Source organism: Neoarius graeffei, chromosome 22, assembly GCF_027579695.1.
Source record: "Neoarius graeffei isolate fNeoGra1 chromosome 22, fNeoGra1.pri, whole genome shotgun sequence".
NCBI lineage: Eukaryota > Metazoa > Chordata > Actinopteri > Siluriformes > Ariidae > Neoarius > Neoarius graeffei.
This window is the reverse complement of record NC_083590.1, coordinates 32,297,244-32,325,085: the sequence shown is the minus strand read 5'-3', so window position 1 is coordinate 32,325,085 and position 27,842 is coordinate 32,297,244. Positions and strand designations below refer to the sequence as shown.

At 41.6% G+C, this 27,842-nt stretch overlaps 1 protein-coding gene across 4 annotated transcripts in view; it reads right to left on the bottom strand.

Annotated features, from left to right (window-relative positions):
- Positions 1–27,842, bottom strand: part of zmym4.1 (zinc finger MYM-type containing 4, tandem duplicate 1) — a 122,491-nt gene that overhangs the window by 80,748 nt on the left and 13,901 nt on the right. For all 4 annotated transcript variants that reach the window (XM_060904737.1, XM_060904738.1, XM_060904739.1 and 1 more), the window contains 6 exons: positions 23,459–24,497; positions 21,183–21,284; positions 13,776–13,831; positions 13,503–13,673; positions 7,747–7,822; positions 7,283–7,535 (listed from right to left, as the gene is read on the bottom strand). In XM_060904737.1, the coding sequence (XP_060760720.1) occupies positions 7,283–7,535; positions 7,747–7,822; positions 13,503–13,673; positions 13,776–13,831; positions 21,183–21,284; positions 23,459–24,497 (1,697 nt within the window). The remainder of the gene's footprint in view (positions 1–7,282; positions 7,536–7,746; positions 7,823–13,502; positions 13,674–13,775; positions 13,832–21,182; positions 21,285–23,458; positions 24,498–27,842) is intronic.

The window sequence follows — 27,842 nt, the reverse complement described above, 5'->3', positions numbered from 1 at the left end:
CCTTGGGCTGAAGTGCCCTTGAGCAAGATACCGAACCCCTGACTGCTCCCGGGCGCTCTAGTGTGGCTGTGTGTTCACTGCTTCAGATGGGTTAAATGCAGAGGATGAATGGTCACTGTGCTTGAAGTGTGCATGTGACAAATAAAGTTTTCTTCTTCATAAACAAACCAGCGCTGACGTAGAATTCAGAAGGAGGCGTCCCGCCCGTGACGTCACGAAAATCAATGTTTGCCGGGAAATCCAAATGCCAAGTTTTTTCCAGAGGCGGACCAATTCGCCTCAAATGGCTTGATTTCAACTGAATTTTTCTGGTATTGCGCAAGGGAAAAAAATTGCACAAAATGCAAAATGTGACAGATATTTGACCAAAGTTTAATATAAAATAGGAGAATTACATTGATCTTGCTCCTGAATTTACCTGTGATATGCACTTTAAACTCAAAGTCACAGATTTTCAGAGGGCTGTAACTTGAAAACGGTTAATGGCAGACAGATATTTACCATTATCAACTTGTAGGAAGTGCCATATGGGCTTTTATTTGGCACCGTGACCTTTGACCTTGAATGACTGAAATAAACTCAAGGTCATGGATTTTCATCGGACTATAATCTGACAGCTGAGGATTGTGAAATATTACCATTATCAACATATGGGTATAAAATAAGTGCTGCAGGGCGAGGTTTATTTTGCCTGGCAACGCTTGCTCAGAATTTTATTTAATTTCAACTCTAATAAACTGTGGCACACAGATAAAATTAGAGTAACTTAGTGAACGTCCAAATATTTATGGACCTCACTGGAGATAAATAATCGGTATACTACAACCCCAATTCTAAAAAAAAAAAAGTTGGGACGCTGTGCAAACTAGAAATAAAAATAGTATAAAAATGTGCAAATCGTGCAAACCCTATATTTCGTTGAAAATAGTACAAATATAACATATCAAATGTTGAAACTGAAAAATTATTGATTTTTGAAAAATAAATGCTCATTTTGAAGTTGATGTCAGCAACACATTTCAGAAAAGTTGGGACAGGGTAACAAAAGACTGAAAAAGTTGTGTAAGGTGAAAAAAAAAAAAAAAACAACCTCATTTGGTAAATTGGCAACAGGTCAGTAACATGACTGGGTATAAAAAGAGCATCCCAGAGAGGCGGAGTCTCTCAGAAGTAAAGATGGGGAGGGGTTCATGGCTCTGTGAAAGACTGCGTAGGCAAACAGTGCAACAATTTAAGAATAATGTTCCTCAATGTAAAATTGCAAAGGATTTGGAGGTCACATCATCTATGGTCCATAATATCATTAAAAGATTCAGAGAATCTGGAGAAATCTCTGTGTGCAAGAGACAAGGCTGAAAACTGACATTGGATGTCTGTGATCTTCAGGCCCTCAGGAGACACTGCATTAAAAGCAGACACGAGTCTGTAGTGGAAATCACTGTATGGGCTCAGAAACACTTCAGAAAACCATCGTCTGTGAAAACGGTTCATTACTGTATCCACAAATGCAAGTTAAAACCAGATATAAACAATATCCAGAAACACTGCCACCTTCTCTGGGCCCGAGCTCTTTTATGATGGACTGACGTGAAGGGGGAAATTGTCCTGAGGTCTGATGAATCAAAAATCGAAATTCTTTTTAGAAATCATGGACACCACATCCTCCAGGCTAAAGAAGAGAGGGACCATCCAGTTTGTTATCAGAGCACAGTTCAAAAGCAGCATCTGTGATGGTATGAGGGTGCATTAGTGCACATGACATGGGTAGCTTGTACATCTGGGAAGGCATCATTAACGCTGAACGATATATACATGTTTCAGAGCGATATGCTGCCATCCAGACAAAATTCTTTTCAGGGAAGGCCTTCCTTCTTTCAGCAAGACAATGCCAAACCACTTTCTGCACATATTAAAACTGCATGGCTCTGTAGTAAAAGAGTCCAGGTGCTAAACTGGCCTGCCTGCAGTCCAGACCTGTCTTCTATTTAAAACATTCGGTGCATTATGAAGCGCAAAATACGACAAAAGAGACCCCGAACTGTTGGGCAACTGAAATTGTATATCAGGCAAGAATGGGACAACATTTCTCTCTCAAAACTACAGCAATTGGTCTCCTCAGTTCCCAAACGTTTACAGAGTGTTGGTAAAAGTAGAGGTGATGCAACACAGTGGTAAACCTGCCTCTGTCCCAACTTTTCTGAAACGTGTTGCTGACATCAAATTCAAAATGAGCATGCATGCGTGCGCGCATATACACAACATATATATATATATATATATGTGTGTGTGTGTGTGTGTGTGTGTGTGTATATATATATATACACACACACACATATACATACATACATACACACACATACATATATATATATATATATACATATAAAAAAGTGCTGTCAAGCAATTAAAATATTTAATCGCGATTAATGTTGCGACTGTCATAGTTAACTCGCGATTAATTGCAATTTAATCGCACATTTTTGTCACATGAAAAACCATTGTAATTCTCTTATCAGCATAAAAAAGTGAATGGGCTTGCTCACCGTTCGAACTACGGGGGTACTCGGGGGATCCGAGATCCCCTGAAACAGACATGAGATCCCTTGAAAACATGACTTGGGAAATGTTGGGGGGGTCTCTAAAATATTGTCAAAATGATGTTTATTGACATAGCAATTGTGTGTAACGGGAAGCATTTGCATATCCGAAGTGAGCGTTTGCATATCCGATGGAGAGCCGCGCTCTGAGACAAGCGCAAGCACCCCCCCAAGGGAATAAAGGGACCCCCCGAAAATATTGGCATAGTTCGAACACTGGTTGTACCAATGTTTTTTTTTTATTGCAGAGCAGAACACATCTTGTCACAGCCACTGCAAAGTGGGGCTGGAGCCGCCGATGGGAAAACGAAACCTAAGCCGAGCACCGTGGCTCTTCGGGGGAGGGCAGAGGACTCTGGCTGTGCGGGGCGTGGCATCATGTCACAGAGCGTTAATCTCGCAATAAAAAAATTATCGCCGTTAAAATTGAGTCAAGTTAACGCGTTAATAACGCAACATTTTTGACAACACAAAAAAAAATATATATATATATGCGCGTCGTGGCTCAGGTGGATAAGGCGCCATACCATAAGTCTGGGGACCCAGGTTCGATTCAGTCCCGAGATCATTTCCCGAACCCTCCCCGTCTCTCCCTCTCTTTTCCTGTCTCTACACTGTCCTATCCAATAAAGGTGAAAAAAGCCCCCCAAAAAATCTTAAAAAAAAAAAAGAGCATATATTTTTCAAAAAACAATAAAATTGGTCCGTTTCAACATTTGATATGTTGTCTTTGTACTATTTTCAATGAAATATAAGGTTTCCATGATTTGCAAATTATCGCATTGCGTTTTTATTTACAGTGGTGCTTGAAAGTTTGTGAACCCTTTAGAATTTTCTACATTTCTGCATAAATATGACCTCAAACATCATCCGATTTTCACACAAGTCCTAAAAGTAGATTAAGAGAACCCAGTTAAACAAAAGAGACATAAATATTATACTTGGTCATTTATTTATTGAGGAAAATGATCCAGTATTACATATCTGTGAGTGGCAAAAGTATGTGAACCTTTGCTTTCAGTATCTGGTGTGACCCCCTTGTGCAGCAATAACTGCAACTAAATGCTTCCGGTAACTGTTGATCAGTCCTGCACACCGGCTTGGAGGAATTTTAGCCCATTCCTCTGTAGAGAACAGCTTCCACTCCGGGACGCTGGTGGGTTTCCTCACATGAGCTGCTCGCTTCAGGTCCTTCCACAACATTTCCATTGGATTAAGGTCAGGATTTTGACTTGGCCATTCCAAAACATTAACTTTATTCTTCTTTAACCATTCTTTGGTAGAACAACTTGTGTGCTTAGGGTCGTTGTCTTGCTGCATGACCCACCTTCTCTTGAGATTCAGTTCATGGACAGATGTCCTGACATTTTCCTTTAGAATTTGCTGGTATAATTTAGAATTCATTGTTCCATCAATGATGGCAAGCCGTCCTGGCCCAGATGCAGCAAAACAGGCCCAAACCATGATACCACCACCATGTTTCACAGATGGGATAAGGTTCTTATGCTGGAATGCAGTGTTTTCCTTTCTCCAAACATAACGTTTTGCATTTAAACCAAAAAGTTTTATTTTGGTCTCATCCGTCCACAAAACATTTTTCCAATAGCCTTCTGTCTTGTCCACGTGATCTTTAGCAAACTGCAGAGGAGCAGCAATGTTCTTTTTGGAGAGCAGTGGCTTTCTCCTTGCAACCCTGCCATGCACACCATTGTTGTTCAGTGTTCTCCTGATAGTGGACTCATGAACGTTAACATTAGCCAATGTGAGAGAGGCCTTCAGTTGCTTAGAAGTTACCCTGGGGTCCTTTGTGACCTCGCCGACTATTACACGCCTTGCTCTTGGAGTGATCTTTGTTGGTCGACCACTCCGGGGGAGGGTAACAATGGTCTTGAATTTCCTCCATTTGTACACAATCTGTTTGACTGTGGATTGGTGGAGTTCAAACTCTTTAGAGATGGTTTTGTAACCTTTTCCAGCCTGATGAGCATCAACAGCACTTTTTCTGAGGTCCTCAGAAATCTCCTTCGTTCGTGCCATGATACACTTCCACAAACGTGTTGTGAGGATCAGACATTGACAGATCCCTGTTCTTTAAATAAAACAGGGTGCCCACTCACACCTGATTGTCATCCCATTGATTGAAAACACCTGACTCTAATTTCACCTTCAAATTAACTGCTAATCCTAGAGGTTCACATACTTTTGCCACTCACAGATATGTAATATCGGATCATTTTCCTCAATAAATAAATGACCAAATAAAATATTTTTGTCTCATTTGTTTAACTGGGTTCACTTTATCTACTTTTAGGACTTGTGTGAAAATCTGATGCTGTTTTAAGTCATATTTATGCAGAAATATTGAAAATTCTAAAGGGTTCACAAACTTTCAAGCACCACTGTACAGTTTACAAAGCGTCCCAACTTTTTTGGAACTGGGGTTGTATTTTACCATTGGACATTTCATTTAACTCTCAGCACTGAAACAATTTTAAATGGCACGGTGGTATAGTTGTTAGCACTGTTGCCTCACAGCCAGAAGGTTCTGGGGTCGAACCTCAGCCAACAGGAGCCTTTCTGTGTGGAGTTTGCATGTTCTCCTTGTGTCTGTGTGGGTTTCCTCTCAGTCCAAAAACATGCAGATTCGGTAAAATACCCAGCCGTTGGGGTTATACGAGCCAGTGCGTACTTAGTGTCGATCCTAAGCCCGGATAGACTGGGGAGGGTTACATCAGGAAGGGCATCCGGTGTAAAACCTATGCCAAATCAAATATGCCAATCAGGATCTGCTGTGGTGACCCAAAGATGACGACCACCTAAACACTTAACACCATACAATTACAGCAATCTTCTAATCACACTGGCACTAAATCAGTGTGTCATGTCATGCGCGCCAAGACCCTTGTTGTCGTCGTCTCATGACCAAAGAATACTTTCCAACGATGTCCGTTTTTGTTCTGAGCAGCAAAATCAGGCCAGGAAACAGTCAGTCTAAACCTCGTTCAAGATTTAAAACCACCTTAATGAGCTGTAAACCAACCTCAATTCTCAGACTGCTTAGACCACAATGCACCAAATAGTTTTCAGCTGAAAATGTAATCGGCTACAGAAAAGAGGCGCTCGTATTATCTTAAGAAAGAAAGTCAGAGATGAACGTACAGAAACATTATTTAGAAGTCTTGGTTGGGTTAGTTTAACCGGCAGGTGGAATTTTCATAAGTGTTTGATTGCATTTAAATGCTTAAATGGCTTTTGCCCGTCACATTTACTTGAATTCAGAAGTACATAATTATAACACTAGATCTAGAAATAATATTCATGTGTCAAAAGTTTCTTCGAAGTCTGGCCTTCGTTCTTTTTCTGCTGCCAAACTGTTTAACAGTATTAACAGTATCAAGAAATCTTTTTCTGAGGGCTTTTACTAATAATTACTAGTCTAAAGTTGATTATTAGCCTGCGTATTTTGGACGTATTTAAGTATTGGCATTAATCTGACCTTCGATATCATTTCATCTGATGCTATGCAGTATTGTTTAAAGCCTAGGTCACAACCGGACATACGATTTTTTGGCCGTGCAATTTTTGGCGTTTCCCAAATCGCTGCGGTTTTTTTTGTTCGTGGAGAAAGACGCACGTTGGCCGTAAGTTTGTCTTGCAACCTGAAAAAAAAACGCAAGTGCCCGTAGAGTTTGTTTGACATGACAAAGAACCTCTGCGGCCGGTCTATGGCCAGTCTACGGCTTGAAAATCAGCACATCACACGCGCGCCCTCCGTGAGTTTCTTGCGTTTTTTGCACGTAGACCGGCCGTAGGAGCACGTACGGTCGGTTGTGACTGAGGCTCAATGTAGTTTTTTTTATTATTGTTTCATTATTATTAGCTAATTTTTATTTGAATATATTTATATATGAGTGATTCCACGCTTATGGGTACTGAAATGGGGACATGAACTTATTTTTAAAAATTCACCTAAAACCATTTCTTTTTTTACCATCAGGTCACAAAACATGTAATGAATGATGTGTTAAAAGATAACTTTAATTTTCTGAGATGTAATAAAAACATATTTATATGCCAAAGTCAGAACGTAACAGAAGTGTTGTGGACATATATATTCTCAATTTTAACAATGTAGAATTACTTTTTGAAACATAGGAAGGTGATGTTTTAGCAAATATAATTAATAAACATGTGTAGTAGAATAAACATACACATTCTTTCAATAAGATTAACATGGTATAGAGCTAGATTGTAATTAATTTGTAACAGACGCGAGATGGACAATCGTAACAGAAGTAATGTAACAGACATCATTTTGGAACTCATAGGCTTGACTTTGGCATATAAATATGTTTTTATTACATCTCAGAAAATTAAAGTTATCTTTTAACATATCATTCATTAAAGATTACATGTTTTGTGACCTGATGGTAAAAAAAGAAATGGTTTTAGGTGAATTTTTAAAAATAAGTTCATGTCCCCATTTCAGTACCCATAAGCGTAGAATCACTCATATATATATATATACATAATTCTTTTAACTAAAACACAGCTCCAATGTAAATAAGGTTTATTCTGTGGATAATAAAGTTTAAACACTAAACTCGAAATGTTAGTTCCACGCAGGAAATTAAACAACACTTTGAAATATTTAAAGCTGCAATTAAACACTTCATGAGACTCACTTGAGGCAGTAATGGCAGGATTTTTTCGGGTTAGGTATGAGTATGGAGGACTCGTTGGGTGTGCTGCTACAGAGGCAGCGCGGTGAGCAGTAAAGCTGATGGCAGCCTTTACGCTGGTAAGCTGTCTGGCCTTTCAGCAGGATTTTTTTGCAGCCTGAACACACCACACACAGAGAGGTGGCAGAGCTGAGAGTCAAGTTGGGCACTGTGGTGTTGGATGGCGCATTTGCTGCAGCAGGCACAGATGAAGAGCCTGTAGAGGGGTGGGAAAAAAAAAAAAGTTAGTAATTGGCTCATCAGCTGAATCCGTTATTTCACAGAAGGTTAAACGTTAACGGCTGTGTGATTGGGCTGCGATACAGGGGACTTGAGCAAAGTTTTGTACAAGATGATAAAACTTGAATGTTTTATCGAATATAAAAATTCTACAATTTGGCACACCAAACTATCACACGGTTTCCTACCTACAGCCGTAGAGCTTCCACCAACGGAGAACACAGCACTGATCTTGATCTGTTCCGAGGTCTTCTGGCCAAATTCCTGCAGTCATAACATCACAAATATACACTACCGTTCAAAAGTTTGGGGTCAGTTTGAAATGTGCTTATTTTTGAAAGAAAAGCACTGTTCTTTTCAATGAAGATCACTTTAAACTAATCAGAAATCCACTCTATACATTGCTAATGTGGTAAATGACTATTCTAGCTGCAAATGTCTGGTTTTTGGTGCAATATCTCCATAGGTGTATAGAGGCCCATTTCCAGCAACTCTCACTCCAGTGTTCTAATGGTACAATGTGTTTGCTCATTGCCTCAGAAGGCTAATGGATGATTAGAAAACCCTTGTACAATCATGTTAGCACAGCTGAAAACAGTTGAGCTCTTTAGAGAAGCTATAAAACTGACCTTCCTTTGAGCAGATTGAGTTTCTGGAGCATCACATTTGTGGGGTCGATTAAATGCTCAAAATGGCCAGAAAAATGTCTCGACTATATTTTCTATTCATTTTACAACTTATGGTGGGAAATAAAAGTGTGACTTTTCATGGAAAACACAAAATTGTCTGGGTGACCCCAAACTTTTGAACGGTAGTGTATTTTAATTGAACTTACTTTTTATTAAAAGCTTGAACATTTTGCCTTCATATACAATGCTTCTGCTGTTTCCTGTTTTTACATTAAAAATGAAACAATTAACTTCCCACCGATAGTTAAATATTTTGAATGAGTGAATAAATAAGCGCAAATAAATTAATTTTTTTTTAAAAAGGGGAGGAGTGTGTACGGCGATTATGTACATACAGTGGTATCGGAGTCTTAGCTGTGCAGGAGAATTCACAAATACGTTCCCCAATTAAAAAAAAAAAAAAAAGAAGAAGAAGAATTATCGGGGCGGCACGGTGGTGTAGTGGTTAGCACTGTCGCCTCACAGCAAGAAGGTCCTGGGTTCGAGCCCCGTGGCCGGTGAGGGCCTTTCTGTGTGGAGTTTGCATGTTCTCCCCGTGTCCGCGTGGGTTTCCTCCGGGTGCTCCGGTTTCCCCCACAGTCCAAAGACATGCAGGTTAGGTTAACTGGTGAGTCTAAATTGAGCGTAGGTGTGAATGTGAGTGTGAATGGTTGTCTGTGTCTATGTGTCAGCCCTGTGATGACCTGGCGACTTGTCCAGGGTGTACCCCGCCTTTCGCCCGTAGTCAGCTGGGATAGGCTCCAGCTTGCCTGCGACCCTGTAGAAGGATAAAGCGGCTAGAGATAATGAGATGAGAATAATAATTATCGATCCATCAAGTGCAATACAACTTGAATCTTTCACCATGACCGGTCGATAAATAAGGCAATTAATTGAAATTATCCCACAGTGCTGATGAACTCTTCATCCTGATTGGTCTGAAGGTGATAATTTTCTCTAAGAGCATCTCTGATAACACAGCTGGCTGTAATTCAAATCACGGCTCCGTATTACGCACTCGTTCTAATGTGTTATCGTTTCTATAGGATCAACTTCACATAATCCAAGTCTAATAATAAACAGTAATCATTAAAGGTAGACTGACTTTCAGATTTTAAGTGTAGGTCATGAAAAGAATTTTCCTCCGACACCCAATTATTTTTGTTTAGTGGACTGAAAGCGACTGAATTCGAATCACAGACTTCCAATTTTGGTCGTTTTTTAAAAATAGAACAATTTGTGAATTTATATCCACGTGGCCCTAAATTCCCCGCTATTTTTTCCTGCTTCACCATGACGCAATACAAGATACTACGTCATGCATGACGTGGTGGGCTTTCCCCGTTCATGCAAGGCATTGTGGGATACAAATTTGAAACAGGAGAGAAAAATGGAGGACGTGAGTGTGCGAATGGAACGTGAAAGACCGACTACAGTAACGGAAAGAAAGCGAGAAGAAAAGACGTTATGTTATATACGAAGGAAAGGAAACGCAGGACCAAACTAATAAATATCGGCGGTCAGCGAGCACCTCGGTGTGATCAGCTGTTCGTTTAGCGACAGAATGATGGAACTGTCAGTGCACGCTCAAAGGTAAACCTGCGCATGCGCACATGAACTTCCTCAATCTGCTTGACTGCGCGAAGCGAGCGATTTCATGCACATTATTTGCTTTAATCCCCTCAAATTAAATAACTTCCCAGCCACAGAATGGCCTGGGGTTTGGGTTTTTTTCTCCCCAGATATGACAGAAATAAACATATATCCCAATGACCAAATTTCAGAGGGAACTAAATTTCACTGATTTTATGAAATCGAAAAGCCGTCTACTTTTCAAGCAGCAATGGTTTCTTTTTTTTTTTTTAAAGATATTTTTTGGGCTTTTTGCACCTTTATTGGATAGAACAGTGTAGAGACAGGAAATGAGCGGGAGAGAGAGAGACAGGGAGGGATCGGGAAATGACCTCGGGCCGGAATCGAACCCGGGTCGCCCGGATTTATGGTATGGCACCTTATCCACCTGAGCCACGACGCCCCACAGCAGCAATGGTTTCTGTAAGATGTTTATTTCGCATTTCTGGTTGGAGTCTTCACTATCAGTGCTTGGTTACCAGTCAGGATAAAGCTGTAACTTTAAGCCTTCTGACACAGTCTTTTAACAATACATGACAAGTTATAATTTTTTTTAAAGACCGATTGGGTAGGTAGCTGGTGAGAGAACGCTAGTTTACAGCTGCTACAACATAAGTGATAACAGAAACTGACTTGTTTTTTGTGCATGTTCCACAACATGGCATTTTAACTATCAAGCGAGAAAAAGTAAGACGTGTCAATCGTTAATACATTTTTTTTTTTTTAAATGTAGCCATTGGCAAATTGCAGTTATTCTATCCACATTCACTGGATATGAGCAATCGCGCGCTCTGATTGGCTATGCTACTACGAGGCTATCAGCTCATATACTGCGAGTAGAGGAAAAACAAGATGACGGAGCATTTTACTGAACCAACTGAGGACAAAATGAAAACTCGACTTGAAAACAAAACCACAAAAATTGCCATCAAGTATTTAAATTAAAACAATAATAGCAAAAAGAATATAGTCGTCTCCCCCCCCAAATATCTCCTGTTCCACACTCCAGCCCAGTTGGTAATGCAGCTTTAAGTTGGTTTGCCAATCAGCAAAAAACCCTAAACACACACACGCACACACCCCACATACATGCATAAAGAAATAGCAACAAAATATGGAATAAAAAAGCAGGGCCGTGCAAAGACCTTTGGAGGGGCAGGGGCTCAACATTCAAAAAAGGGCACTTGGAACAAATTTTTCACACAAGTTAACTTTATTCAAAACTAAATTTTAATTGCAACTGAACATTGTGTGTGTGTGTGTGTGTGTGTGTGTGTGTGTGTGTGTGTGTGTGTGTTCCGTTTGCCATGTTCTTGAAAATGTCTATGACAACACTGTATTCAATATGGATATCTTTCTCAATTGCCAGCAGAAGAAGGTCTGACAGCCTAGAATATGTTGTGGACGTCATCATTCAGCCTTAAGTTTTCGAAGCTGCTAGAATATGTTATTAACGCCGTCGTTCAAACTAAAGTTTCCGAATCTGCCACGTTAATGAAATGGATGGAGCAAACGGTTTAAATATAGCCTAGGCGGCTTCATTAAATGATAAACAACCCTACGCATTTACTGTTGTGTTCTAAGCTGCACAATATTGCATGTTCAGATAGAAATGAAAGGAGACTTTCAGTGTGACCTCACCATGCCGTTCCTCGCACTGTCTCCCACTGTCAACCGCCTGCATGCGCTTTCTGCACGGAGGCTCACTGAATGCATGACGTCACGGATTGATGCCCGCATTTACAGAGAAAAACGTTATTTTATAAATCTATAATTTCATATATTATTGTCAAATTGTAGAGAATACTGATGTTGGAGCTAACTTCTCATATCATCATCTCTAGCCGCTTTATCCTTCTACAGGGTCGCAGGCAAGCTGGAGCCTATCCCAGCTGACTACGGGCGAAAGGCGGGGTACACCCTGGACAAGTCGCCAGGTCATCACAGGGCTGACACATAGACACAGACAACCATTCACACTCACATTCACACCTACGGTCAATTTAGAGTCACCAGTTAACCTAACCTGCATGTCTTTGGACTGTGGGGGAAACCGGAGCACCCGGAGGAAACCCACGTGGACACGGGGAGAACATGCAAACTCCGCACAGAAAGGCCCTCGCCAGCCCCGGGGCTCGAACCCAGGACCTTCTTGCTGTGAGGCGACAGCGCTAAGCACTACACCACCGTGCCGCCCGGAGCTAACTTATCTTTTACAAATATTAAAAAAAAAAAAAGTCCCTATGAAAAAAGCACTTTGGACAGCAAACAGAAAAGGGGCAGGGGCTAGAGCACCTGTAGCACTGGTTCATTGCACGTGGGTGTAAAAAAGTATTTAACAGTAAGAACGGGGTTTTTTTTAAGAATTATTACAGCATTTTCCACAAATTACTCCTGTCATTTCGCCGGTTTGCTTACTTTCTAAGCAGAAATAATTTTGTCAGACGTTTTGTATCAAGTTTTTATTTCTCGAATTTGCAATAAATAAAAAAACAAACACTCCATTTCTCAAAATCCAGTGAATGTGGATAGAATAAAAACAGTTATTCCACTCAATCTTATCGTACATAGCCGACTCGGTGCTACGTTGTACGACTCGATTTCATGGAATAACTTACCGTATTTTTGGGACTATAAGGCGCACTTAAAATCCTTAAATTTTCTCAAAAATTGACAGTGCACCTTATAATCCAGCGCACCTTATGTATGAGTACTTCTTGTGCTTACTGACCGATTTTATGGGGTAAAACGTGCTCAAAAATTTGTCAAAATGTGCAAGTACGACTTTGGTAAGCAACGAAGCCGCTCCGCTTAATGGATATTTAGAGCATTACGGTACGCTGTGTCACTACCTGATCGGCCCCGTAACAGGACCCCTGAGCAGTCTACAAGACTGCCTGACTGTAATGTCTAAACTAGAAGTGCATTCATGTAAGGCAGCCCGGGCCCGGAGTACATGCTAGCAACAATAAACCAATCAGAGAACAGTATTTAGTACGTTTACTCCCGCCACTTTTTATACGTAATACATACTGTGCTTCAACATTATATTACAGTACATTTGTGTGTATATAAAAGGACCCCCAAAATGGCACCTGTTAAGAGGCATGCTTACGAAGCGGGTTTCAAACTCCAAGCTATCAGCTACGCAGCAGAACATGGGAATAGAGCAGCCGCGAAAGAATTCAACATCAATGGTACGGAAGTGGAGGAAGCAAGAAGATGAATTGCGCCAAGTAAAGAAGACCAAATGGAGCTTCCGCGTGAACAAAGCGAGATGGCCACAGTTAGAGGACAAAATTGAACAGTGGGTTATTGAACAGAGAACAGCAGGAAGAAGCGTCTCTACAGTCTACCATCTACCGGTATTTGCTGTTACTGTACAATTGAGTGGAATAAAGTTTGATTTACTGGACTGTGTTGTTTTGCTTAATGCACCTTACAATCCGGTGCGCCTTATCGCCCGAAAAATACGGCAATTGCATCAGAGGTATAATACACTTTGGGAAGTGCTGATGCTCAAAAACCGTCACCTCTGGTGTGTTTGGGCTACATCACCCCATCCCATCAATCTCCCATTACATTTTATTCCTCTCCATATTATAAAAGAAGAAGTCTCATCTGAAACGCAAGTGAGAACTCACTTCAGATGTGTCCGGTTCGTCCTTTATCTTTCCAGTTGGAGCCTGAGAACCAAGAGCTTTCTCATATTCCTCATCCATTGGTTCATCCTTGATCTTCACAAGAGGGGAGCCAGAAGTAGGAGGAGTCATCTTTTTCTCAGCCTCCATTTCAGGATGGACAGATTGCCCTGACTGGGAAGGAATAAAGTATGCCTTGAACATTACATGCACATACATAAGAAACACTCTCTTTAGATTTATGCCTGAGGAAGTGATGGCTGTTCGTGTACTCACAATCTGCGCTGGCAGTTCCTTTGCCCAATCCTTCAAATCCTGATTTGCATGGTTTTCTGTTGGACAAGAACAAAATTACAGGATATGCAAGTCAAAACATGGATATCGTAATGTAACCAACAAGAGATGATAGCCAAGACCGTCCAGTGTCAATGGCTCCAATTTGGCCTTAATTAGTATTCCAGACAAGTATTTGAATTATTTAAGGCTCTCTTCGGACGGAAGGACCTAGGGCTGTGCAATTAATCGAATTTTGATCACGATTTCGATTTTTGTGTCAAACGATCTCAAAATTCATATAATCGAGTTGAAACGATTATTTCGCCATTTGTCGGGGACGCGCACACGCAATACATTTCCTTCCCGCGGGCCCATGCGCAGACTTGCCGACAACACTCACGCGGCGGAAGCAGTGTGTGTGTCTCTATGGCTCTCCACTCACGCAGCTGAAAGGAGGAGAGATTGTGAATTGTTTGGCGCGAGGTAGGCTCGCAAGATGACAGAAGGAGGGCAGAATCGGTTGGTCGACAAAAAGGGACGAAAAACGTCTAATACGGGATCACTTTGGATTCGAAGAATCCGACGTGGAACAGAAACGCATCGTGTGTAAGATTTGCAATAAGGTAATATCTGCGCCTCTTGGCAACACTACAAACCTCTTCAACCACCTGAAACTGAGCCATAAAGTTATTCATGATGAAACAATAAAAAACAAACAAAAAGATAAAGCCGATGCCGCCACAACCAGCAAGGCAATGCAGCCATCCATTTCAGCCACTCTCTACAATGCCACGAGTTCGGAGAGGCACAACGCACTCACAGCATCCATCGGATATTATTTAGCCAAAGACATGCAGCCTATCAATGCAGTAGAGGGTGGGGGTTTTAAGAAAATGATAAACGAGTTTGGCAAACGTTATGCACTGCCCTCTCGAGATTGTGGACAACTGGATAGAATGTACCTGTCAAAAGAATATTTTTTATTTTGTTTTATACATCGCAAACTTAAGTTTTTCTAGACTATATTTTCAGTTTGAAAGAAAGGTGAACGTAAATGATCAATAACAAAGAGGGGTTTTTTTTGTTTTAAAGAGAAATGCTGAATAAATGCATCGTTTACGGTGGTGTAGTGGTTAGCGCTGTCGCCTCACAGCAAGAAGTTCTGGGTTCGAGCCCCGGGGCCGGCGAGGGCCTTTCTGTGTGGAGTTTGCATGTTCTCCCCGTGTCCGCGTGGGTTTCCTCCGGGTGCTCCGGTTTCCCCCACAGTCCAAAGACATGCAGGTTAGGTTAACTGGTGACTCTAAATTGAGCGTAGGTGTGAATGTGAGTGTGAATGGTTGTCTGTGTCTATGTGTCAGCCCTGTGATGACCTGGCGACTTGTCCAGGGTGTACCCCGTCTTTCACCCGTAGTCAGCTGGGATAGGCTCCAGCTTGCCTGCGACCCTGTAGAAGTATAAAGCGGCTAGAGATAATGAGATGAGATGAGAATGCATCGTTTCAAAAAATCGTTTGAATAATCGTGATTTCAATATTGACTGAAATAATCGTGATTATTATTTTTTCCATAATCGAGCAGCCCTAGACGTACCTGACATGCATGACAATGCCTACATCTAATACAGACTTATTAACAACCTCAAGAGCCAAACCTAAGGAAAACTAGGAAGCACTATTTGGTTAATTCAGTGAACCTGAAACATGAAATTAAATTTGCTTCCATCTATACTACTAAAGGAAGGCTGTCTGTCTCTGTCTGTTCATCTATGTAAATCGACACGGCTGGACGCACACACTCCATACTTTGCACATGGATTGGTGATACCCAAGAAGGACTCAAGACAACGTTTTTGATTTTCAAAAACATGGCATTAGTGCTAATCCAACACATTATTAATTTCCTATAGGCTCCATGCTAAGGCTAACACACTGTGCTAATCCAAGACACTAACATTTCCCATAGGCCAGTGTTTCTCAACCACTGGGCCACGACCCGAAGTGCCATCCAGTGGGCGACGAATTTTTTTTCCAAGTAAGCTAATCTTTACTCGTAGTAGGGTACAACTGCTGGGTTGCATCCGACGTCACATTCGCCTCATTAAGCTACAGTCACACTACAGCTTGCGATGCTTTGCAATAGGTTATCGATGAAAATGAGGCGTTTTGGTTGCGATGCATGGCGATATACACGTGAGCTAAAACTTGTGGTCACACAGCAGGCGAATACTTGACTGTCACGCCTTTACGCACTTGAGTCTGGCGCAGCTCGAGCGTTGTGCATGCGTCTGGGACCCGGTCGTTATGGGAAACACCTGATACTGATTTGAATGCAATCAGCATGTACAGATATGGACGCTGTTTTCACAGAGGCTTTGGGAAGGATTTCACGGTCACATTTGTTTCTAGCCATGTTTATAACGCTGTTTAAATACTCTGCTTTGCTTTCGTTTGTGTTTTATTTTTGTCAATATCACGCCCGCTAATGAACACTCTTCCTGCACTTAGATCAGTCTACCACCATCTATCTTGTAGTGTTCAGCTCAGTTGGTCGGGTTCAATGCCCGAACTGATGATCACATCATCAGTTTTTCTTTGGCTAATCAGACACAAGGTACGCCACCACTCTTGCCGGAGCGGTTGGGGGTTAGGTGCCTTGCTCAAGGGCACTTAAGTCAATCCTGCTAGTCTGGGGAATCGAACCAGCAACCTTTTGGTCCCAAAGCTGTTTCTCTAACCATTAGGCCATGACTTCCCCATGACTTCTTGTAGTGTCACATATAAAAAGTTTTACAGCTCTATGATCTTCCAGGTTTTCATCTGTGTCCCCGTGTAGATCAATGTCTGCAGCACCAGGTAGTTTGAGATGTCGGGGAACTTAGCGGATGGATAATTTTCCAACTTATAGGAAAAATCCTTCTTTGTTAGCATGTAAGGATCTAATCCCACTGAGTGGTTTCTATATCCACTTCTTTTGAGTGAACTTCTTGGTTTTAATAACTCGCTTGTTTGCTGGGCACAAACATGAAAATAAGTTCTTGTGTTAATGGACCAGACTCCACTTTTGGATCATTAATCCCTTTTGACTGAGAATGACCTGCATGCATGGTTTGGCTTCTGGCACATCCATACAGTTTTAAATACAATACCTACAATTAAAAACAGTTGTTTTTATTGCATTTATTTCATTCCTGGGCTCCCATCTGTAACAGGGAGTGATGTCGCATCCCATTAATACACTTTACAATAGGTTATTTGATTCTAATAGAAAAGATGAGGCGGCACGGTGGTGTAGTGGTTAGCGCTGTCGCCTCACAGCAAGAAGGTCCTGGATTCGAGCACAGCAGCCGACAAGGGCCTTTCTGTGTAGAGTTTGCATGTTCTCCCCGTGTCTGTGTGGGTTTCCTCCGGGTGCTCCGGTTTCCCCCACAGTCCAAAGACATGCAGGTTAAGCATGTGGATCTAAATTGACCGTAGGTGTGAATGTGAATGGTTGTTTGTCTCTGTATGTCAGCCCTGCAATGACCTGGCGACTTGTTGGTGTACCCCACCTCTCGCCCACAGTCAGCTGGGATAGGCTCCAGCTTGCCTGTGACCCTGTAGGACAGGATAAGTGGCTACAGATAATGGATGGATGGAAAAGATGAGCCAAAATAATTGGAGATCTTTTTTTTTTTTAAATGGGCCTCAACTCGTTACAAGTATGAATAGGTGGGCCTTAGGCGACTCATTTTAGATTTTTCGGATCACGGATCCGCCAACGGCAGTTAAATAGTACTGCTCGAAAAATAAAAAGTCTGTGCGTATTTTTATTTTAACCGCCGAAACATACAAAAAGAAATGTAAAAAAAAAAAAGTCACATATTTTTCTTGTAACAGCACTGTATCCCTGGTACTAGGTCATATTTCTTTAAGTAAAAAGTATTAGAATCTCAAATACAAACGACAATGTGTGTTGTATATATCTACTTCAGCCGAGTCCGAAAACGAAACTATTTACGACATTGAGTATTCACTTGAATGTTTTTATGGTATTTACGACCGCTTTACGACAATGTCAACCTCGTGCTGACCGTGGCTGACGCTGACAGCATGGATTCCAAGCTATCGCCTCAACTGTTCGTAAGCATAAAGTGTGGTAAAGAGAAGTCTTTTCAGTCAGTGCGTTTACATGCACATAGAGAGAATCGAATTTCTGCCGTTGCTTGACTGAAATCGAAGTTCAAAATGCCATGTATACACCTTAATTCGGCTAAAATTGAACCGAACTTGATTTCTCGGAATCGAGCTACACGACCTAGATTATGCGATTTCTGCCGAGCTACTTAGTGCATGTAAACCCTATCGAGCTATTAGTCGAGCTACTTACTGCCCCTTCCGGAAGTGACGAGTGACGAGACCACAAGCGGGAAACACAACAGCCTCGGTCGGCATGACAACAGTAGTAGCGAGCAGCAGAAGAGGTCAGGAGGAACAAACGGAGAAGAGAAAATGGCGAGCAGAAACGTGCACTTCTGGAGCAATGAGGAGACAGAGTTCATGCTCATTCAGCTTAAGGAGTTGAATATATTAAAATTCATGGACGGGAGAAAAACGCGCAATGGAGAACATGGAACTGATAACTTTGTTTACAGTCTTGAATAGCTCTTCTTCATGACGACAACCGGAGGTGTACCAACATGATGGGGCGTGTAGCGCCACCTGTGGCTCGGGTGCACAATGCACCTCACACAATAGCCCGATTTCATTGTGCGCATGTAGGATTGGTTTTCTCTGGAACCCTGCTGGGACCTTCAGCTCGATTACCAACAGCAGCTTGATTTGGATGTGCATGTAAACAGTCACTGTCTCACTAACCAAAACGTGGGCGATTTCGTCTCTCAAGCGTTGAAAGTAAACAATGAAAAGATCAAAACGATCTTTGGTTCTCAGAAAGAAGGCGGTGATGTAACGAGCGCGATGCTGAATATGCCTGCCATATAACGTTAGTTCGCGATTTTGGCTGCAAGTATCTGACTGTGGAATTAGAAGAGGATGGTGCCGCAGAGAGTCCTATCGAATCAAGTAGCATGAACATATCAGCCTTCGATGTGCTCATGAGAGCTCAACGGTCATATGACCACACCTTCAGAGAAATAAGTACTGGAATGCTAGTCCGTGTTATAAACTTATACGCAAGAACACACACAATATATATATATATATATATATATATATATATATATATATATATATATATATATGAGTGATTCCACGCTTATGGGTACTGAAATGGGGACATGAACTTATTTTTAAAAACCATTTCTTTTTTTACCATCAGGTCACAAAACATGTAATCTTTAATGAATGATATGTTAAACGATAACTTTAATTTTCTGAGATGTAATAAAAACATATTTATATGCCAAAGTCAGAACGTAACAGAAGTGTTGTGGACATATATATTCTCAATTTGAACAATGTAGAATTACTTTTTGAAACATAGGAAGGTGATGTTTTAGCAAATATAATTAATAAACATGTGTAGTAGAATAAACATACACATTCTTTCAATAAGATTAACATGGTATAGAGCTAGATTGTAATTAATTTGTAACAGACGCGAGATGGACAATCGTAACAGAAGTAATGGAACAGACATCATTTTGGAACTCATAGGCTTGACTTTGGCATATAAATGTGTTTTTATTACATCTCAGAAAATTAAAGTTATCTTTTAACATATCATTCATTAAAGATTACATGTTTTGTGACCTGATGGTAAAAAAAGAAATGGTTTTAGGTGAATAAGTTCATGTCCCCATTTCAGTACCCATAAGCGTGGAATCACTCATATATAAAGTGTGTCTCTTGAATTTTAATTATTTTATCATATTAATCTGACATTGAAATTTTGCCATGCGCAAAAAAAAAAAAAAAAGGACAAGGACACTTATTTTTATTTCAACCGACATCATCAAAAATATGTTGAAAAAAATCCATGAACCTAAAGATAAAAAAAACGGGTGGCCTTAAAGTAGAAAAGGTTGAGAACTGCTGCTATAGGCTACATGCTCGCGCTAACACACTGCGCGCAGCCTCTGCAGGGTATCCCCTCCCCGACTCGCCTGAGAGTTTCGATTGCACAGGACTTGGCAATCAGCAATCGCAATCAACCAGAGACTTCAGCTAGGTGGGTTTTTTTTTTTTTAAACATAATACACTGAAAACAGTCTATTATGCTACCTCCTTAACTGTTTCCAGGCGTGCTAATATGACAGCAGAGAGTTGATGATAGATCATCATATAAACTCACCTCCCTGCACATAAAGTTTCAGGTAAACGTTCTCTGTGAATCTAACTGTTGTTGACATTAGCTAGTGCTAACAGCTAGCTGCTAGTGCACTGCTACAACTACATCGACCCTAATAATACAGTTCTTGGTCATTGCCTGGTAACAGCAAATTTATAACGGGCCATGTCTCAACAGACTAAGAAGTTATTTCAATGACATTTAATAACATTTTGTTTATCCTGAGGACCGAAAGTAAATGAAAATGTGAACAAACCTTAGCTGTAATAAGATGGCGACCACCGGCTCCAGGGACGACCCGCTGATGTAGGCATGTTACCCAGCCTGGTTTTTAACGACATAGGTATACAGATCATGTGGGCCGAAGTCAGGTAAAGACGAGGGCTTGGGGTACTTCCGTACGTCAGTGAACAATCCTGGTGGAAGCAGGTAAACGTCGTTCTCTAAGCCTGCTAACCTCAATTTTTGCAAATACCTCTCCCTCTGCTCGCCCTGTAAATGCCCTACGTCACTGGATAGTGAAGGTGTTTTCTGCATCTCGATCCTTTTTCTTTTATGTTTTTTCCCTGGTATTTCCCACACGCCTGACTGCAGGTCAGGAAGATCACCCGCGCTGCAAAGCCAGAAAAAGATAGCCTGGTAACGTGTACGGATCACGTACACCAGCATCATTGATTTTCTGGCGATATTGCTTTTTACTCGCATCATCTAGGCCGGATAAAATACTCGACAATGAGACTTCGTCATGATCAACAGTGTATCGCTACCGGTAGTCGCCATATTTGTGACCGTCAAAATGGCGGCATAAATATTGTCGCTATGGAAACAATGACGCAGGCCGAAATCCTCTATACTCTGATGCATAAACGTAACAGTAATGGCTCATGTGATGTTTGACCCCTGACTCCTCAGGTCAACTGCCCAATTCCAAGCAGCTGTATGACCAAACCCTAGGACCAACACAGCCCCTGCGAAGAGCACCGTACAGAGGAAATCAGGTCCACGGCCAAGCTACTCGTGTGAACAAAAGCAGCAGCAGTCAAACTTCTACACATTAGCAGTTCTGAACTGCGGTTTCAGAATTCATGACAAGAAAATACCATGACCATCATCTCCATACCTGTTTCATTCTCATTTTTAGATGAGTCTTGTGGTGAGCTTTTAGAAACCAACTCAAAATGTTGTTCATCAAACGGGCTTTCGGCTTTGGCTTCGACTGAAACTAGAGAAGGAAAAAAAAAAATATCAAGGCAAATGCTTACTCTCTGAATACATGACCATTACATTACAGGTATTTAGCAGACGCTCTTATCAAGAGCGACGTACAATGAGCACACACAAATAAACACCCAGTGCCTGGGGAGTAGTTGGGGGTTAGGGGCCTTGCTCAAGGACACTTCAGTCAGTCCAGGGAATCAAACCAGGGACCCACTGAGCCCAAGGCTGCTTGTTGAACCTTAAAGGCCTCTGCATGCTCTTGCGACAAGGCTTTCGCAGATAGCTTTTCGCAGACAGTTGTAATTTATCGTTGAGCGGGGAGTAATAGGCGTGCGCGATGTTATTCACTGCCACAACGCAAGGGGGCGCGAAGTCGCTAGGAGTAGTTGGTGGGTGTGGTTAGTGGAGTGTTTATCCTCCGGTTACTTATAATGACTAGAACTGGAGTCGTATAGATGTACGTACTTCCTCGATCAACCGCTCTTCGTGCTGCTCCATCTTCGCTCGTGTTTTTAAAAATAGCGGTCATGAAAACAAACCAAACCAGGAAAGTAGGGAAGCGGAAGTGCGTGTACAGCGGATGTAGATTGGACCAATCAGAGCCCTCTTGTCTGCGACGCTGTCTGCGAGGCTTCTGCGGTGGTCACAATTTTTGGGAGATGCGCGCAGAGCGTCTGCGAAGGTGGGGGGGCTACGCAGACACTGTCTGCGACGCTATCTGCAAGGACTGGGTTGTTAGCATAAATTGGCCTTAAGGCCATGGCTGGCCACTGAACAAAACTGGAAATGTGCTGATGCAAAAACCAATTTGGAGGAACCACTGAAAATTGGGTTGAAAGAATTTATTTATGCAATTAGTAATACAGCTGAAATTCTCACCATGTACACTGCAGATGCTCAGGTACCAGTGGAAAGTGTATAAACTGAAATTATTTAGTTGTCTTGCCCGGGGAAAGCAAATAACCCTAACCCCTGACTACGCCATCGCTTGTTTACCGCAATGCATTATGGGTGATACCCAGGGTCAGCTCCACCATATTGTTTCCATCTCCTTTGTTAAACACTGCATTGTTGTGTCTAAGCGGTTTTAACCGTGCCTAAAATGAACTGCTGTGTGCCTTACTGTGTCTCCACAACAAAGAGAACACCTCATTTGAGCTTTTATCAGCTGCCAGTCGAGAAGAAGAGAAGAAAGAAATGGATAAGTTTAATCCACAACGAAAACCTTCGAACTGAATCGAAATGGACAAATGTTTGTAGCTTACATTCCTCTGGTGGGAAAAAGACGTACTTAAACTGTGACCCAGCAATATTTTGATGGTCTGCGGAACGGCCTTCGGTTACAGAAAATTATAACAATCGACACTGTTCATCGTCTGAAACTAGCGATAATCCAAAGCCTGTAAAACACAGAAGGATTCTTCGGCCTTTGCCTCTCAACGTACCGAAGCCTGTCGGACCGATAAAACTCCCAAACCACCAAGGGTTCTCTTCGGGTGTGTATAATGTTCAGTGTACCTCACTAGCGACACTTATTGGGGTAAATGTATTTATACTGAACATGACACGGCAGATCAGCGGGTTTCCAAAGATTTTTTTTGTAATGTTTCCTGATCTCAAGCTTTATCTAACTAATCGCTCATTTATAAATGTTTTCATAAGACATTCTGAGATTTGATGATGTTGTACAGTGTGGTAGACTCAGTGTGGACTCTTACCTTCTCGCAAAGCTTGATTTGGATTCCGATGATCCTGCTGTAAACCCTTGACATGTTCTCCACCTCTTTAAATCACCAATTTCATTGTCTTCCATGACAGAGCACGGCAAAATTGCTCCTCTCGCATCGCTCTCACGTAAAATTAATCTAACATCCGCTATATTGCACAGCTACCGACCCTGGCTATCCCCCATAATGCATTGCGGTAAACAAGTGATGACGTAGTTCTGCTTGGGGGCTACTGAACAAAGAAAAATGAGTTTAGACACGTGAAGGAAGTCGTAGACCAATTAAATCCTCCAAAGTACTGACTGATCAGGCCAAACGGTCGCAGATTCAACCTGGTAACGTCTCTGGTTGGAATGGCCTTTCAAGACTCAGCCACAGACAGTTTTTGTTAAAATACAACAAAAATACAAGGTCTTTTTTTTTTTTTTGTTATTTTTGTCTGAACACTTACCTACGTTCACAAAACACTCTGCATCTTCTGGATCAGCCACCTGCATCTGCTCTTCTCTGTAACTGACATCCATTGCAGCAGAGCTATCGCTCTTGACTTCCTCTACTTCAGGCACAACTGTCCCAGCTAAACCATCCTGCTTGTTCTCTTCTTTCACTTCTGTGACTTTAGGTTCCTGATATTGCTCTGAACTCTCGTGCTCCATTTCTACTTTCATATCTGAGGACTCCTTCACCATCTGATGCTCCATCTCTTCCATATTTTTCTCATCCACCTCTTTTTCTTCACTCTTCTTGTCGTCAATGATATTCTCATCGAGCTTTTTATCTTGCTGGCTCAATTCACTGCACTCGGGCTCAGGGGTCTCCTCCTTCAAATCTCCATCAGGCTCCTGCTGGAGACTTGGATCTGAAGTTACCTGTGGTACCGTCTCCTCTTCCTCCTCCTGGGTGGTATTATTCTCTTCCTCCTCCTGGGTGGTATTATTCTCTTCCTCCTCCTCCTGGATGGTATTATTCTCTTCCTCCTCCTCCTGGATGGTATTATTCTCTTCCTCCTCCTCCTGGATGGTATTATTCTCTTCCTCCTCCTCCTGGATGGTATTATTCTCTTCCTCCTCCTCCTGGATGGTATTATTCTCTTCCTCCTCCTCCTGGATGGTATTATTCTCCTCCTCAGCTATGTTCTCATACTCTTTCAGTTCTTGGCCACAGTTTTCATGGTTTGATGCCATACCCTCTTCTTTTGTGTCTGTTTCTTGGGGACTTATCCTTTCACTTTCAAGCTCTTTTTCTTCATGTTCTTCATGGCTAACCTGATAGTCTCTCTCATCCAGATCTCTGACTTCGGCCTCCTGACTTTCATGCTGAGGTTTCTCACAGTCCTCCTTTTGCCCGAGATCTGAGAGGTCCGAGCTGGAGGAACTTTGTGTACTCTGTGTATAATTTGTGTGATCTACAGCACCAACACTGGCAGATTCTTCTTCAACAAGGACAGCGGCGTCCATCTGCGTATCTGTCGTCTTGTATATTTTCGAAGTCTGAAAGACAGCACATACATGGATGGATATAAAGAACGTTCATCCTTTTCAACATTCAGAAACCTACTTCGTAAGCATAGTCGCTTCCTGAATGATACCCATTTTAGGGACCTGATTAACCTGTTCGCTTGGTTAACACTTGACACGAAAAGCATTTTGCTGACGGTTCAAGTCAGTCATCAAGTGCAAGCTTTTTCAAGCAAAATTTTATCTATTTTCTGAATTTGTCCAATATGGAAAATCAATGTGAACAATCCAAAATATTTTAGGTACAGCAAACTGACACTTGCCCAATTATATTGGCCCTCCCTATACAACCCTGTTCCAACACTGTACCAGTTTTGGCAAAGGAGCATTTTTGATACCAAACCCTGCAAACCTTTGACTAATGTTGGACAAACAGTGGTGATGCATCTCTTTTTTTTTTTTTTTAATAACAACTCTGCCCCCCAAAAAAGGAAAACAACCCTTTTCAAAACAACTCCATTGACTAACATGACAAATGTTAGGCCAACATTGACAAAGGCTTTTTTTTTTTATCATAAACCTGTTAATGTTGGACCAGTATGGATTTAAAGGTGACCTGTACAGCATTTAAATATGATTGATATTGATAGCACAAGCCCCAAATCATCATAATGCATACAAGTGATGCCACCACCTGATTAGCAAGCTTTAAGTGCTTAAAAGTCCCAAAAATGTCAGCTTTATTGCACACGGGCAACTACCGTATTTTCTGGACTATAGAGCGCACCTGTATATAAGCCGCATCCGCTCTATTTTTAGAAAAATTTTTTAAAAAAGATATACAAGCCGCACCGGGCTATAAGCCGCAGATATCTATGTTGAAAAATTAGATATTTACTGCATGTACAGAACGATTTTGTACTGTAAATGTACATGTATGTACCTGAACAGATTCTTTCCGAACAGTGCCTTTTAACACGGCAGCAACTTTGCTGATTAAAACGGAACAGAACCAAGAGAAAATAACCGGTATTTATTTACCTTCATTTCTCCTGTGTTTGAAACCACAAGTCACTTTAATCATCTTGGCTGGATTTGAAAATAATTACCAGTTAGTAATTTGTCGTGCGTGTTCTATCTGCTAAAGATCTGCTAATTCTTCTTTGCATTGATTTTTCGTCTATCTTATTTTTGATTCTACTTCCGGTTAGAGCGCCCCTAGCGGTGGAAGAAAAATCCACAGAATAGCCGCACCTTTGTATAAGCCGCATGGTTCAAAACCTAGGAAAAAAGTAGCGGCTTATAGTCCAGAAAATACGGTAATATTGTGCTTGGGCTGTGACGTCAAAGCATTGCTAGCCAGGTACTGGAAGTTAAGCGTAGCCGATGGAACCATCTTTGCTGGCTTGGATTTAGGGGTGTTCACACAGCACATATTTGCATCAATGCTGCACGGATGTATTTTGTTGCGATATATCTTACACCGGTGTAAATTTTGTGGAGCGTTCACACGTCACACTGCTTACTAGAGAGAAGCGTGTTAGCACCGGTGCAGCCCCACTTGCGTTCACACAGCAGTTTTTGCGACCGTGCTATACGATAGTAATAATGCGGAAATGAAATATGCACGTGTGAAAATGTACTTCCTTTTCCCGGTTGTCATGGCATCACCAAGCACCGGGAAAACAACGTGGATGAAGACACCAGTGTTGCCAGATACTGCTGACGTTTTCCAGCCCAAAATATGTTCAAATCCACCAAAATGCACTTAAAACCGCCCAATCTGGCAACACTGGAAGACACGCAGTTCTGTTGTTCTTGATATTCGCCATTTTGGAAGCGCAAAATACCAGGATGCAAATTATGTAATCAACTCTCCTCACCCGTAGCGAGTCTACCCCTGTAGCGTTCAGACGTCCCATTTTATAAATCGGTGCTGCCCCGCAAACTAGCATTTACTCCGGAGTAAATTTCTTAAACCACCTCCCGAGCAGGGTTAGATTTGCACCGGTTTAAGCAGCTTTCAAGGGCTACACCGGTATAACTTTGTACCATGTGAACGCTCTACTGGGGCAGCCCCGGTGCTACACCGGAGTAAAAGTTGCCATGTGAACACCCCTAGAGAGTCAGGGTTCCCCCTAGATATCTTCATTTGAGAGTCAACATGTCATGATTCCAGAAGTTTCTTCTTCGTTATTATTTAAATAATATTGGCTGGCTTCAAGTGGTCCATCAGATATCATGCAAGCCAAATGGAATATATCTGATAGACCACTCAAAGCCAGCCAATTATTAATAATACACAAACACACTTCATATCAGCATTCTCGAAGGCCAGCGCGAGCTTACCTGCGACTTGGTGCTGTTAGCGCAGCAGTCCAGTTACCTTCTAGCCAGCGTAGTATTAGTGCAGGCCAATGCTAGCACAGTCAAGCTGAATATTATCATCATAATCATCCTCCTCCTCCTCCCTGTGTAATTTACTTAGCTACTTTTAAAATCAACAACTTACATACAACAGAGCTACCTGGCAGCCAAAATTCTCTCAAAATCTTCGACTTTTAACGAAGGAAACCTGGCAGCCATGTTTGTTTGCAAATTGTCACAGTCACTCGCTGGCGCAGAATATAGGGGAGTTACAGCTCGAAGCGGAGTATGAATTTATAACTTGACATTGACAGTTTGACAGCCAATCAACACTTTTTTTTTCCCCAATAAAGCAGTTTTTTTTAACCTAGAACTAGATTTAACAGTCTCTCTAACTTGTATTCCATGTGAAGTAATAAGTTAAATGTTAGACCTTTCTTTTACTGTCAACAGTGTTGAAAGATTGTCAGCACAGCATCGGGTTTGAGTCGAACACAACCTGTGTAGCCCAAGCCTGTAGATTCCTTTCAAAGCAATTGGGCTCAAAATGGTCCTCACAAACAACAGAATTTCTAACAAAGCAGTGTGTTTCTAAAGTGTGACCTGTTCAAGTTGTGTCACCACTGTTTAGCAAGTTCTTGATGTTGCTCAGTTGTCAGCAATGGAACAATGGAAAAAAAAAGAAAAAAAAAAGATTTCCGTTATGTTCATTGTTTTTACAACCACTGGCTTTGCACGCCGCCATTTTTCAACAATGTTTTGTACATCTGGCTACATCGTGGTGTCCGGAGCAGCGAGTCAATCAAGATACAGGAAGCCTATCAACAACTCTACATCATGCTGACCTTTGACACTGGCCACAAAAGAGCAAAAGGGCTACGCACTAAAGTGGAACTTAACTGAGCGGGAAGAGAAAAGAATTTTAAAGCAGTGCTTTATGTGATACAGTGCGACAATACACGGGAGTCAAAACGCATTTGCGCAAAATGGGTTTATTTTTCGGTGCAGGTA